This window comes from Trichosurus vulpecula, chromosome 6, assembly GCF_011100635.1.
Source record: "Trichosurus vulpecula isolate mTriVul1 chromosome 6, mTriVul1.pri, whole genome shotgun sequence".
Classification (NCBI taxonomy): domain Eukaryota; kingdom Metazoa; phylum Chordata; class Mammalia; order Diprotodontia; family Phalangeridae; genus Trichosurus; species Trichosurus vulpecula.
In genome coordinates, this window is record NC_050578.1 from 72,637,134 (window position 1) to 72,652,259 (window position 15,126).

The following is a 15,126-nucleotide window of genomic DNA, read 5'->3' on the forward strand; positions in this document are numbered from 1 at the left end:
TGGGAGCAGGAAATTCCAAATAACCAGTTTTTTTGCCTATATTTTGCCACCTTGCCAAATTCTAACTTATTACACAATAATTCTTTTCTATTCTTTTGGGGGATATTTCACAGAGATTGCTACTATTAGTGAGACCTTCCTTCTACCTCTTTCATTTGTCTGAAGGCCTCCTTGTCCAGCCATTCATGAAGAGAAATATGTCAAAGCTACAATGTTATTATTCTTATAGGGAGGAGATCCATGTATGGGTCCAAGTGCTCAATTGTATTTTCAAAGAGGCAGTGTGGTATGTGGATCATCATTTCACTGCAGAGTCAGGAAGATTTGCATCACACATTCAGACTTCTGACATATACTAGCTTTGTGACCTTTGTAACTTCTCAATGCCCCAGCCAGATAGTTAAAACCTTTAAGTTGCTGAACAGGTGCTGATTTGCATTGACATAGGGAGTTGCCTCAAAATGAATTTCCTATCCCAGTGAAAGGAGGGTGCTGTTACAAACAAAACAACCTAATTCTAAACTCTAGATGATATTTTAAAAAGGCCATGCGCCCATTGGAGCAAGCCTCTTTTTCAGAAAAGCTACCTACATAAATTTAAGTGGTTCCTTGTAAGAACACCTTAGAAAGGTTGTTATGAAAGAAAGTACTAATTATGGAAATGGTGATAACATAATTAACAAAGAAAGGGGACAATCCTAATATGCCATGTTTTATTTTTATTAAAAGGTAACAAGGACAATTTTTTAACAAAAGCTAAAAATAAAAATTCACCACATGTTCCTCATTCCATCCTCCCAACCTATGACATGTGACCATGTGTTTTTATGGAACTAAACTGTGCTGCCATTAATAACTTAATAAATAATTTCTTGCCAAAAGAAAGATAAAACCTAATAGGTTGAATTGTTTTGTGTAAATACTTTTCTATCTCAGAAACTTATAAGTACTGCAAATTTATGACTTTGGCAAACCAAGTGAATGGCATCAGTAAAGGAAGCAGAGAAAAGAGGTTAGTGAAAAGTATATTTAGGATGGATTCCACCTCCCAGCAAGTAATAATTTAAGTATAAAGTAATCATAAAGAGACCACAGGAGCTAGTTTTCAACCAAAGACATTATTATAGGTTTAGAACAATAAATACTGTTAATCAATAGCTCAGCCTGAACCTTTAGTACAGTCTGAAAAGTTCCACATGCCCTGAAACGAAATAGGCTTAGAACTAGAAAGAATCTCCAATTTGGTAATCCAGACAGCTTTTGTCAGCCCTACAAGAGTACACATCATGAGGAGGAATGAGAGTAAAATGTAATGTAGCTGGGAGCCAGACTCCCAATGAAGCTTGGGTGGCTTCTCTGTGGTTTCTAGGTGAAACCACCTTCCATCAAGGTCCTTTAATAACTGAATACCTAAACACCTTTGGATGGGGTCCAGGATAAGCCATTTCTTTAGGAGGTACTTGTAGGATGAAATAATAGTTGGAGTTTAGTTGATATTTATGCTAGAAAAACTCAGGTTTTTTAAAAAATATATTAATTATTAATACATGAATCCAAACTTCACAGAACAAATCCCCTTAATAAAAGGATTTGTTCTGTAAAACTTGGACTCAGTCAAAAGGCTACACCTGAAGACCTAGAAGGCCACCTGTGGCCTGCAGGTCACAGGCTCCCCACCCCTGTAGCCCATTTCCTTGGTTCTTGGGTTTATCTGCCCAGTGTTTATATATAGTTTTTCAGTAACTGGTATTGGTGGTAGCAAAGAAAGAGGGCCCTTTCTCCATAGTGATGGCTCCCTTCAGCAATGGCTATGGACTTCAGGCCGGAAGAAGGGCCATTGGTCTTGGTAGCACTGGTATTCCCAAGGTTCTCAGGTTAAGTGTCCTGGAATATCTACATTGGGGGATGAGGTGAGATAGCAATTGAAGTGGTGGTCGTGGTTTCACTTGCCTGGCACATGATTCTTCCTTTTATCTCTCTTAAAGGTGCCTATGAATTTGCTCTGACATCTTCAAAGAAGTCTATGTAATTCACAATAAACCTAAGTTGGGATTGTTATTGAAAGCTCATAATGAGTTGTGGAAGATTCATTTCTTGGATAGAATTAGCTTGCTACAAGTACCTGTGAAAATCAAACCAAATCTACTGTTGGGCTCCTTCAAATAAAATGAAATTAAAAGCTGGTGCCTTAAGATTAATGTTCTTTTATCTGGCTAACTATGGATTTTCCTTTTAGTGTTCCACATTTTAGCTTTACAGTGTTTTGAAACACCAAATATTCATAGTTGATATTAAAAAATGAAACATCAAGAATTCTATTTGAAGAACTGAGGCTCTGTAAGTGAAAAATTGATTTTTGAAGCACATGTGTATTCTTGGTGAGAAAAATGTAGTATTGCAAAGATTTAAGTTGGCAACCCAGAAACCAAATATAAAACTCCACTTGTTGGTCCTCATTCCAACCTAGCCCATGAAGCCATTATCTTGGGAAGCAATGCCCATGGAAGTGAGTGCATGCTGGCCCCTCCCTTCTCAGCAATCACAGCTCTGGAAATCAAGAAAATAAAATTCTTGCTACTCACATCCTTGGCACTGTTAAATGATTTGACATCAGAAACAGATACAATTATCAGTAAAAATGACATTAAAGAAGACACATTACTCTCTGCTTTGCTTCTGCACTCTAAGGACCATGGGAGACCTTTTTATGTGAAAAGTTGAAATCTATGTCTTCTTTCCCATTCAAAAATAAACTCCTTGAGAACAGGGACTGTTTTATTTTTTCTCTTTGCATCCCTGACATTGAACATGGTGCTTTGTATGTAGTAAGTGCTTAATATATGCATTTTCATCCATTCATTCTTCATTTATAATTCATAAAAAGCAGATTCCGCAAACTATTGAGACTATTCCCTGGGAGTAAAACTACGAGTGTTGAGGGATGGTATTCAACTCTTTCAATCAATTGGGTACCAGGACTTAGTAGAGAGTTGGATCCAAAGGGGATATTAAATAGACCAGGAGTGGGGAACCTGAGGCCTTGAGGCCACATGTGGTCCTCTAGATCCTCAAGTGTGTCCCTTTGATTGAATCCAAACTTCAAATCCATGTGTGGCCTCAAGGCTGCAGGTTCCTCACCCCTGAATAATGCCAACAAGTCAAACACATCAGCTCTCTGTTGGTGAAAAACCAGATGTTCTATATGGATGAAGAGATTCATTTTCCCGGTCTCCAACTTCCTCCCCACTTCCCTTGCCCCAACCTATGTGACTCATCAGCATCATTAACTTTTTTTATGTCCAAATGACATCTATTCTCTCCAGTTATTGTCACTTATTGGTAGCAACTAAACAGATTGCCATAACAGGTAATAGACACAGTTGTCATCAACATCCCATTCCTTTATGCCAATCTGAGTATATTTGGAATCAGAAGGCCTTGGTCTCAATCAGTCTGGTTCAACCACTTAGTTCACCTGAATTTGTGCAACAAGTCACTTCATCTGTTTTGTAAAACTAAGTGTTTGGACTGAGGGATCTATAAAAACGTATGATAGTCCAGTTCCCTCATCCTGACCCTACTCTAATTTGCTGGCAATACAGAACTGCCCCTGATAGTTCACATCACTGGACACTACTCTGGGTGGTTGACTTTTGGAGAAGGTTGATCATTCAAGTTAGGGAACAGTCTATTTCAGAGAAAGATGAATGTAGTTCTCTGAGCCTTTGGGGACTCCTCACGCAGATCATCCTTACATAATACTCTGCTGAGAAAGAAATCTGCTTTAGCTCAGACTGTAGCTCAAGAGCTTTATACTGACAACCATAATTCATATTTACTGTAAATGTCATCATGCCTTAACCCCCAAAATGCCTTTCCAAAGTCCAACTCTGGACTTTCCTTGATGATTTTTTCCAGGACTTATGCATGTCAGAACTCTGGGAAATCACTGCTTAGTAATTTTGACATGAATAGTAGGGTGGTACAGATGGCTGGAACATCTTAACGATTCACAGTTAACTAGATTTTCAGTTGAAGATTCACAATTAAATTTACCTTTATCACACACACACACACACACACACACACACACTTGCCAGAGTGGACAATTGTATCCTCAAAGCTTGCAGGCATAGACATCTTCCAGAAATCTATCTTACAAGCTGTTCATATTAACAGTAAATTATATATTCTTGGCAGGGCGAGGGAATAACCTCTCAAGCAATAAATTTCAGTCTACAATAATCTGTGTTGAAAGATAGGATGAACAGCTTTTTGTCTGCATGTACTGAAAAGAGTTCATAAACATTGCCACCCATTCTGAGTCCCAGGACACACAAGCTACAAATTCTCAGAAGAAACTTCTCCACCTATGATAAAGTTTTCGTTATTTTAAACAATGCAGATATCAGATGGTTATTTTCTCCAACCAAGGAATCACCAAATTTGATGCAGTTCTGCATGACATGTGGAAGTGTCTGCTCTGACTAAAGTACTAGAAGTTGGAAAAAAAGCATTTTAAAAATGGAGCAAAGGGGACTGTGGGTGTGGAGCGCTGCCCATACTCAGTTGCCCCACAGGGTAATTTTGCTGAACTTTTTCCCCTTTCCCTTTTTATTAAAGCTTTGTTGAAAAGGATGATTTACCATGTGTGAAGAGGGAGGTCATATTTGGAAGTGAAAGCAATGATAAAAGCAAAGTATATCATTTTTTTTAAAGTGATGCAAAAGAAAGATGTGCATTCCGAGACAGACTTCTGATGTGGCTGTAGGCTCTGACTAGCACCTGTATCCCCACAGACACCAAGTAACGTCAGTCTGAGAAGCCTTAATAGAAAGAATTGGGAATCTGGGACCTGGAGATCGACAGCATCTAAAGGTCCCTCTGGACTTTGTGTGTCCTGTCCCTCTAATCACCCCCCCCCAATTGCTTCTCCTCCTTTTCCACAGTGCCGTTCCACTCCCCCACCCCCCAACCCTCCAAGGCACACACCTTCAGCCGCCTCAGCACCCCTCCCCACCTCTTGGCGAGCCTTTACTGAATCCGCTTCTCTCTCCCCCTGACCTCCTTGCCCAGCCTTTCCAGAGCAGAAGCTGAGCTGACAGGCCACCTCACCAAACATAGGAAAGGGGCGCCTGCGAGGTGGAGGCGATGGGGGGGGGCGGTGCACAAAAGGGGCACGGAAAGGGACCGCTGGGACTGCTCGGGGTGGCGACTCACCTGCTCCTCGAGCTCGGAAGCTGCGCACCGTGTTGCCCTCCGGGAGCTGTACTTGCTGAGGGTGCCTGGGCTTGCGGGGCGCCCCAGCCATGGGAGGACCACCTCCGCGGTACTTGTCATAGAGGAGCAGCATATGCTCGGCCACCTGGTGCGGAGGCTCCCTCTCTAGTGTGGAGCTCCTGCCGGTGCCTCGGACCAGCGGTCCCGGGACCGCATCGGGGGACCTTTGGGGGGCCACCCCGCGCCACGCGCTCGCGTAGCTCCAGCTGAACCACAGGCAGAGCAGGCAGCGGAGTCCGGCCATCCTCCTCCTGGGGCTCTGCCCTCCCGGGAGCGTCGGGCTGCTCCTCAGTGGACTTAGGTCGGTCCTGGCAACGCTTGCCTCCGAGGGCAAGGGCGGCTAGGCTGGCTGCCGGCACGCGGGAGCTAGGGGAGTTAGGATAGACCCCCGGGCAAGGGAAGCAGAGAGCGGGGCCCGCCTTAGTTAGCCTCAGCGGGGTGAAGAGAGTGACCAAGTCAGCGCTCGCTCTCAGGCTGTCTCCAGGAGCCACTGCCAGAGAAACCGGGCGGGAGCGGTCAAGGAAGGCGAGCTCTCCGGATCGTGGGCGCTGCGGGCTCCGGGGCGCTGCGGAGAGAGCCCAGCAGGCGAGGCGGGACGCGGGCACCCGACGGTTCTCAGGGTAGGGGGCGTCCGCGGCTTTCCAGGGCTATTCTTACCATCCCCTTCTGCCTTGGCTCTCAGAGAGGCGGGCAGGGGTGGGAAGATCAGCTGGTGGGGGGCGGGGGGGCCGGAGAAGCCCGGCGGCTTGGGCACTGCTCGGAGTTCCCTCTCCCTGAAGCGCCTCTTCGGAGAAGCATTTGCAGAGCCCAGGCGCAGCCACTCCGAGTTGTGTGTGTGTGAGTGCGTGTGTGCGTGTGTGCATGTGTGTGTGTGTGCATGTGCATGTGCGTGTGCGTGTGTGCGTGTGTGTGTGTGTGTGTGTCCGCTCTCTGCACTGATCTGTGCAATCAGCAGCCAATGGCTCATTCCCAGCTCGGACACCGCTGGCGGCTGCCCGAGAGGCAAAAAGAAGGGGAAACTCACCAGAGCAGTAGGGGGAAGACTGGAGACGGAGAAAAGAGTGGGAAGAGGAAAAGGAAAGAAAGGGGCCTGAGACCCACGAGAGGAGAGCAGAGAGGGGGAGGGCGAGGGGGAAGGGATAGAGAAACGCGAACTTTTAATTCATTCCCCCAGAGCAGACTTCTCTCCACTGACCCTACCTTCTCGGGCCAGCCACAGGATAAAACAAGGAAAGCAGCAGGACCGTGTAGCAGGGAAGAAAGGGGCAAAAAACCAGGGGCATGAAGCGTAGCAAATCTCCACGCTTATTGTTTTCTGGCTTCGGGGAGTACAGACTGGGCGCAGGTGAATGGAGAGCTCCACCTCGGCGGACCTGCTTGCCTCCATATCACTCTCACTCGCCCCTACCCACCCCGAAGGGTGAACGGGCCTCTTGACGATGAGCTAAGAAGGGTCAGACTTTTGCCTTGGTTGGGAGACCAGACTCTGAGGCAAATACAATGGCAGTAAGATGCCATCAATGAAGAAGCTATCCCAGGCAAAGTCTTGGGGAAGGAAGGGAAATTAGGTGGAATGCATGTGGCTGGAACCGGTTTCGACTGATACATTTTCAATGTGAGCGTTTATACTTCAGAAATCAGCAAACCTACAAACCGGAGCTTGTTTTATTGTTTTGTCGATTGTCTAGACTCAAGAAAAGTGATAGACAAAATGTTAATAGTAGAGATTAAACTGAGGAGTGTGTAGTGCCAACATTTTTGAAAGAGCTGGATGTTAAATATTTACCAGTGTACCCTCCATAGAAAATAAACTATCCCCTAAGCAGTACATGGAGAGAATTTTCCTAGAAGGTGAAAAGATGATATTGCCATTTAAAACAAGGACAACAACAAAGAAAATGGAAACAATCAGGTTTTGGGGTGTCAAAATTTGCAGGCTATTACATCTCTAGAAAAAAGACTGAAGCAAGGCATTAAATCACAGGAAACAGAACACATGGCAATCCTACTATGGTGCATTTCTGTCAAATGGTAAGAATCAGTCAGACCCTCAGAATAAAGAAGCCTAGCAGTTAGACTGTGTTATTGCTTGCTGCTTGAACCCTGTACCTAATTTGGCAATTTTATCAGTTAAATTAACTTTTGAAATTTAATTTTTACACTAGAGAATGTTTATATGTCCCATTATTAGCACAGAGTGCATTTATTCTAAATACATAGCATTGGGGGTGGGGAGAGGGAGAGAGGGAGACAGAGAGACAGAATTTGTAATTGAAAGTTACCAAATATGACTTGAGAGTCTATTGGCACTTAGGTCTACCACAGTGTACATGAGTACCTACTGCTTATGAATATATACTAACCCTATTAAACATGAGACATTACACAGAGAGACTGCTCTTCACACTTCCCTAAAGGCTTGGCGATGAAGCTAACCAATCAAACAATAAATATTTATTGATTCTCAGAACTATGCTAGATCCTGTGGGAGGAAGTATATATAATAATACATCATGGACTCAGTCTGCCTTCAGTCCTTTACAATCTAATTGGTGGGGCATGATGACACACATGAAGCAATTAGTAAATAAAAGACATCATTAAATCCTAAATTATGTGCTACAGATTGTAAGAGCTTTAGGAGTTTAAATAACTCTCATGTAGTATCTCTTCTGCCCCTTGTAGCTAAACTTAGAAAAGACCATCTACAATGGGTGCTTCCACTTTTTCACCTCTCCCTTTCTTCTTAATCCCTTACAGTCTGGCTTCTGACCTTAACATTCCATGGGAACTCTCTCCAAAGTTATTGCCAAATCCAATGACCTTTCCCCAGACTTCATTCTCCTTGACCTGTCTACAGCCATTCACACTTTTGATCACCCTCCTTGATACTCTCTTCTCTTTGGGTTTTCAGGATACCACTCTCTTCTGGTTCTCCTCCTATGTATCTGACTGTTCCTTCTCTCTCTCTCTCCTTTGCTGAATCCTCCTCCAGATTACTCCCTCTAGTCTCAGGATTCTGTCCTGGGCCCCCTTCTCTTCTCCCTCTACACTTCTTTAACCGATCTCATCAGCTCTTATGGATTTAATTACCATCTCTATGCTGATGATTCTTGAATATACCTTTCCTGCCCCAATTTCTGCTGACCTCCAATCTCACATCTCCAACTGTCTTTCAGATATCTCAAACTGGATGTCCATCCTAAACTCAGAAGGTCCAAAACCAGAACCTATTATCTTTCTCCTTAAACCAACTCTCTCCTATCTTCCCTATAACTGTAGAGGGCAACACTATCCTCTGAGTCTCTCTCTCACCTGCTGCCATATCTGAGCTGTTGCCTATCAAATTCACCTTTGCAACCACTTTCAAATACATCCCCTTCCTCTGACACTGCCCCCACCCTGGTGCAGGCCCTCATCACGTCATGCCTTTATTACTGCATCAACATGCTAGTGAGTCTGCCTGCCCCAAGTCTCTCCCCACTCCAATCCATTCTCCATTCAGCCTCTAAATAATTTTCCTAAAATGATCATGTCACCCTCCTACTTAATAAACTCTCGCGCCTCCTTTTTTCTTCTAAGATCAAATACAAAATGCTCTGTTTGGCATTCAAAGCCCTTTCTAACCTGTCCTCTTCCTACCTTTTCAGTCTTCTTATATCTCACTCCCCAAAAGGTACTCTTCAGTCCAGTGACATGGGCTTCTCAGCTGTTCCTTATACAAGACACTCCTCCTCTCAGCTCCAGGTATCTTCTCTGGTGTCCCCCAGTTCTGGAATGCTCTCCCTCCTCCAATCCAACTTCTGAATTTCCTGGCTTCCATTAAGTCCCAACTAAAACCCTACTTTTTACAGAAAGGCTTTCCTAACCCCTCTTAATTCCAGTGCTTTCCCTCTTTTAATTATTTCCTATTTATCCGGTACGTAGCTTACTTTGTATATATTAGTTTGTATATTGTCTCCCCAATTAGATTGTAAACACATTGACAGTAGGGACTGTCTTCTGGTTCTCTATGTATTCCCAGTGTTTAGCACTGTACCTGGCACATAGTAGGCACTTAATGTTTATTGAATTGAAATGAAATAAGAGAAGATCAGTGTGGGATGAAATATTTCAGGGACGCTATCATGGACCAATTGAGACCTAACTACAAGAGACTGTAACCAAGACCAGCTATGCTAGTTTGGAAAATACATACTCTGGATGGAAATACATACTCTGGAACATTAGTAGTAAAATTATTTGTCCACAGGTGAGATTGGAGAGGAAGAGATTAACCGAAGAAAATTTTCAAAGGAAGCATTGACAGTATTTGGTAACAGAGGATATTGGAGGAAAAGGTGGATAAATTTAAAATCAATTTTTTAAAAATTTGGATTATTATGATGTTCCATTGATAAAGCAATGTGATAGAGTATTGTACTAGGTAGGAAGATCCATGATTTGCTTCTGGATATATTGAGCTTGAAGTGAAAACAGGACAATTAGGTAGAAATACACAGAAATCTAGGATAAGAACGTAGGACCAGAGACCTTGCCAGCAAAGATGAGCTCTTGGAGTTAAAGGAGATAAAGAAAAGGACAGAGAATCCACAGTCTTGAAGACAGAAACAAAACCAGAAGAAGCAGAAAATAGCTTAGACCTGTTGATGGCATAGGGAGGTGACAAGGAAACCACAAGGAGAATTCTAAGGAGAAGGAACAGCTGTTATGAGAAGGAATGGCAAATATCCACCTCCTCCACATTCACTGATTTTTTTGCCCTTGTGTAATTGGGGCCTTCCTATGGAACATGTTTTGGGATGAGCCTGTGTCCTGGCCCTTCATTGCTATGGATGGACTATAGAACACGGAGGCGGGAAGACCAGACAATAACTAATTGTGTGACCATGGGCAAGTCACTTAACCTCTCTGTGCCTATATTTCCTCATCTGTAAAAAATGGTGATAATAACACACACTTCACAGGGTGATTAGGAGTATCAAATGAGTTAACATATGTAACACACTTTGCAAATCTTAAAGTGCTATGTAAATATGAGTTATTACTATTAATGGTATGTCCTGATCCTTTCTAAAGGATGTGCATGATTAGAGGCTCCTAGCTGGCTCCCTGGTCCCTGAGTTGGGGAAGGGGGTATGCTGTGTCAAAGATTAGCAACTGAACCCATTTTGCAAGTTATAAATCAGATGATTTCCATCTCTTTTGGGGGCAGACTTTTGGTTGAGAATCAGCCAACACCAGCTCTCCCTTAGACATCTAGCAAAGGTAAGGGGATTTTTTCCGCTCCCCTCCCCCAGTACAGTGGGAGGGGTGGATAGTTTTAGAGTATAACATTGGGGAGAGAGGAATGAGCATAAAGAAGTGGGGCTTGTGAATGGGTTTTATATGATGACAATTCAATATGGAGAGCTGGATGGAGATAATATGACTGCATGGGAGTCTGTTAATTAATTATTGCTGAATGAGTTCAGGAGGATTATTAATATGAATAGAGTTTAGCCTCAGGGTGGTCCTCTCAGGGTATTACACAGCTCAGTCAGAGGACCAGTGTGAGGAGTTGATGGAAAAGGATTTCTCTCATATCCCTGCAGGCAGGCTAGGGCAGGAGAGATGTGGAGGGGGCTGGAAGGAATGGCATCTCTCTTGCCCCTAAAGGCAGGCAGGATCCCCTGTATGTAAAAAGGATCTCTGCAGGTGAGAAGAAGCCAATCTAGGGAAGGAGAACATTAAGAGTTGAATAAATAAGGAAAGGATTCAGGCAAAAGATGATGCTTAAAGTGCATCTTAAAAAAAGAAAGGAATTCTATGAAGAGAGAAGTAAGGAAGTCAGCAGTGAGTCACAAAAAAAAGAATTAAAAGGGTGTTTGTATCATCTCCTTCTAAAGTTCACTGAAGCAAGGAGGCAGAGTCAATATGGCAGAGTAAAAGCAGGGACTCATTTGAGCTCTCCCACAAACCCCTCCAAATACATGTAAAAAATGACTCTAAACAAACTCTAGAGCTGCAGAACCCACAAAATGAGAGTGAAACAAATTTCCATCCCAATACAACCTGGAAGGTCAATGAGAAAGGTTTATTGCACTGGGCTGAGGGCTGAGCACAGTCCAGCGTGGGGCACACTGGCACAGATGGGGTAGAGTAGGCCTCAGGGCACTAAATCACTAGCAACTGGGGCAGTTTCCAGACTTCTCACCCCACAAATGCCAAAGACAATTTTGAAGGTCAGTAGTGGGGAGGAGCCACAATGAGATATGGGAAGACAGCTACTGGGGATGAATGGATCACATGAGGATTTTTTTTTGAGGATCAGGAGGACAAAGACACGTTTGTAGGCAGTAGCGAAGTAGGAGAGACTGAAAATAAGTGAGATGGTGAGGATGATATACTGCAGAAAATGGGATGGAACAGGATTGCTTGGAAAGGGGCCAATTCATTATGTGAGACAGGAGTGGGTGAAGGCAGAGATAGTAGCAGAAGGCACCTAGGAGACGTGGGTTAAGGAGGGGAGAACAGGAAGTGAATGGCCTCATTCTTCTCAGTGAAATAGGAGATGCACTTCTCAATTGAGAGAGTAGGGAGAAGAGGAGCCATGGAAGGTTTGAGAAGGAATGAAAAGGTTCTGATGACACATCATCTTTCCATGTAGGAATGTAAGCAAAACAGTTCAACTTTAGTAAGTCCCTTGCGATTTCTTTTTCTTGTTCTTTTTCTTGATTACCTTTAAATGCTTCTCTTGATTCTTGTGTTTGAAAGTCAAATTTTCTATTCAGCTCTAGTCTTTTCACTGAGAAAGCTTGAAAGTCCTCTATTTTGTTGAAAATCCATATTTTGCCTTGGAATAGGATACTCAGTTTTGCTGGGTAGGTGATTCTTGGTTTTAATCCTAGCTCCACTGACCTCTGGAATATTGTATTCCAAGTCCTTCGATCTCTTAATGTAGAAGCTGCTAGATCTTGGATTATTCTGATTGTGTTTCCACAATACTCAAATTGTTTCTTTCTGGCTGCTTGCAGTATTTTCTCCTTGATCTGGGAGCTCTGGAATTTGGTGACAATATTCCTAGGAGATTTCTTTTTGGGATCTATTTGAGGAGGTGGTCAGTGGATTCTTTCAGTTTCTATTTTACCCTCTGGCTCTAGAATATCTCAGCAGTTCTCCTTGATAATTTCTTGAAAGATGATATGTAGTCTCTTTTTTTGATCATGGCTTTCAGGTAGTCCAATAATTTTTAAATTATCTCTCCTGGATGTATTTTCCAGGTCAGTGGTTTTTCCAATGAGATATTTCACATTGTCTTCCACTTTTTCATTCCTTTGGTTCTGTTTTATAATATCTTGATTTCTCATCAAGTCACTAGCTTCTACTTGCTCCAATCTAATTTTTAAGGTAGTATTTTCTTCAGTGGTCTTTTGGACCTCCTTTTCCATTTGGCTAATTCTGCCTTTCAAGGCATTCTTCTCCTCATTGGCTTTTTGGAGCTCTTTTGTCATTTGAGTTAGTCTATTTTTTAAGTTGTTGTTTTCTTCAGTATATTTTTCAGTATTTTTTTGGGTCTCCTTTAGCAAGTCATTGACTCGTTTTTCATGGTTTTCTCACATCCTTCTTATTTATCTTCCCAATTTTTCCTCTACTTCTCTTACTTGCTTTTCCAAATCCTTTTTGAGCTCTTCCATGGCCTGAGACCAGTTCATGTTTTTCTTGGAGGCTTATGATGTAGACTCTTTGACTTTGTTGACTTCTTCTGGCTGTATGTTTTGGTCTTCTTTGTCACCAAAGAAAGATTCCAAAGTCTGAGACTGAATCTGGGTGCATTTTCACTGCCTGGCCATGTTCCCAGCCAACTTACTTGACCCTTGAGTTTTTCAGCGCAATATGACTGCTTGCAGAGTACTATGTTCCAAGCCTGGGGGGATGCGCCAGCTCTGCCACACCAGCACTCCTCCTTCCCCAAGAACCCCCAATACGGACTGGGCTTAGATCTTCAGCAGGCTCTGCGCTCCTGCTCTGATCCGCCACTTAATTCCTCCCACCAGGTGCCTGGGGCCGGAAGCAACTTCAGCTGTAGTTCTGTAGCTGCCCCACCTCCTTGGCCCCTGGGGCGGGGTGGCTGAACCGGGAACCCCTGTCCCCAGCAGCTTTTCCCACTAACCTTCTCTGTTGTCTTTGGTGTTTGTGGGTTGAGAATTCTGGTAACTGCCACAGCTCACTGATTCAGGGCGCTAGGGCCTGTTCCACCCAGCTCCTGCTCTGGTTGGTCCGCGCTGCCCACGCTGGGCTCTGCTCTGCTCGCTCTGCTCCACTCCCAGCTCCGTTCGGGATAGACCTTACCCAGAGACCATCCAGTCTGCCCTGGGTTAGAGCCCTGCTTCCCTCCACTATTTTGTGGGTTCTGCAGTTCTTCTCTGTTGTCTTTGGTGTTTATGGGTTGAGAAGTCTGGCAACTGCCACAGCTCACTGATTCAGGGCTTTAGGGCCCGCTCCACCCGGCTCCTGCTCTGGTTGGTCCACGCGGCCCACGCTGGGCTCTGCTGGGGTCTACTCCACTCCCCTCTGCTCCCAGCTCCATGTGCGATAAGACCTCACCCAGCAACCATCCAGGCTATCCTGGGCTGGAGCCCTGCTTCCCTCTGCTCTTTTGTGGGTTCTGCAGTTCTAGATTTGGTTCAGAGCCATTTTTATAGGTTTTTGGAGGGACTTGGCGGGGAGCTCATGCTAGTCCCTGCTTTTTAGCCACCATCTTGGCTCTGCCCCTCCTGACCCATTGTCTCTTAAGGTCTCTTTCAGTCCTAAATCTATGGTGCTGTAATTATTATACCATAAAGAACAAAGATCAAAGTCGCCCAAACTTATCTCTGTCACACCACTGAAGAAAACTTTCATGATTTTAAAAAATGAATTTTATTAATCTTTTGTATGCATATGACCTGTATTTCTCAATAACTACTCCTTCCTTCAGAGAGCCACACCTTGTGTGATTTTGATATATGCACAGGAGATATTTTGTTGGAGGATGTCTTTAAAGCTACATTTTCTCTATCAAATCTAATTCTTTTTTTATATTCAACAAAAATAAATACAGTTTGATCTTGTGTTCGCCATACTTTTAGTCAGTTGTTTGACTATAAAGATATAGTCTGCTCTAGAATACAATTTGTGAAAGATCACTCTTTCTCAAACTTTCATTTAGGAAGACCCCACTAGATGTGTCAATTATTATCTTAAAAATTTGGAAGAAATCGGGAAGTGTCCTCCCTTTTTTTCAACCACCTTAAACAATTGATCCTTTGACATACTCACAATTGTGTCAGGTCCAGGATTGAGTTCATCTGTTTATAAATGTTCGAGTTCAGCTGCTCCTACCATCATTTGCCTGCAAGTAATAGAATATCACAGTCTCCTAAGAATTAACATTAAGGGTCAGCCAAAAACCAAAAGAAAGGTATATGATGGGTGTGAGTAGGCTGCAACACATTACCAATGACGAATTACTTGGGGGAAATAGTATTAAGGATGTCATGTGTGTATATATGTATTTTATATATATATAATATATATATAGGATGTCATGTATATATATACATATATATACATACACACACATATATGTATATGTGCGTATATATGTGTATGTATGTATGTATATGTGTATATATATGTGTGTGTGTATGTGTGTATATGTATATGTATATGTATGTATGTATGTATACATTACCCAAAAGAAACATGAGTAAAGTGAGGAATAATTGATAGCATGTGTGCCTAGAGGCAGTTAGCTGGTACAGTGGGATAGTGTCAGGTCTGGAATCAGGAAGACTTGTGATCAAACCTGGCCCCAGATACTTA

The 15,126-nt window shown here is 43.2% G+C and overlaps 1 protein-coding gene across 2 annotated transcripts in view; it reads right to left on the bottom strand.

The window, feature by feature from the left end:
* The window catches only part of BMP3 (bone morphogenetic protein 3), a 31,955-nt gene extending 26,431 nt beyond the window's left edge, over nucleotides 1-5,524 (bottom strand). Inside the window, exons 1-2 of one of the 2 annotated variants that reach the window (XM_036765385.1) lie at nucleotides 5,432-5,524; nucleotides 5,221-5,383 (exon numbers count right to left, since the gene is read on the bottom strand). In XM_036765385.1, the coding sequence (XP_036621280.1) occupies nucleotides 5,221-5,383; nucleotides 5,432-5,524 (256 nt within the window). Of the gene's footprint in view, nucleotides 1-5,220 lie in introns of both variants that reach the window. The other variant, XM_036765384.1, reaches the window with a different exon arrangement.
* Between the last annotated feature and the right edge of the window lie 9,602 nt (nucleotides 5,525-15,126).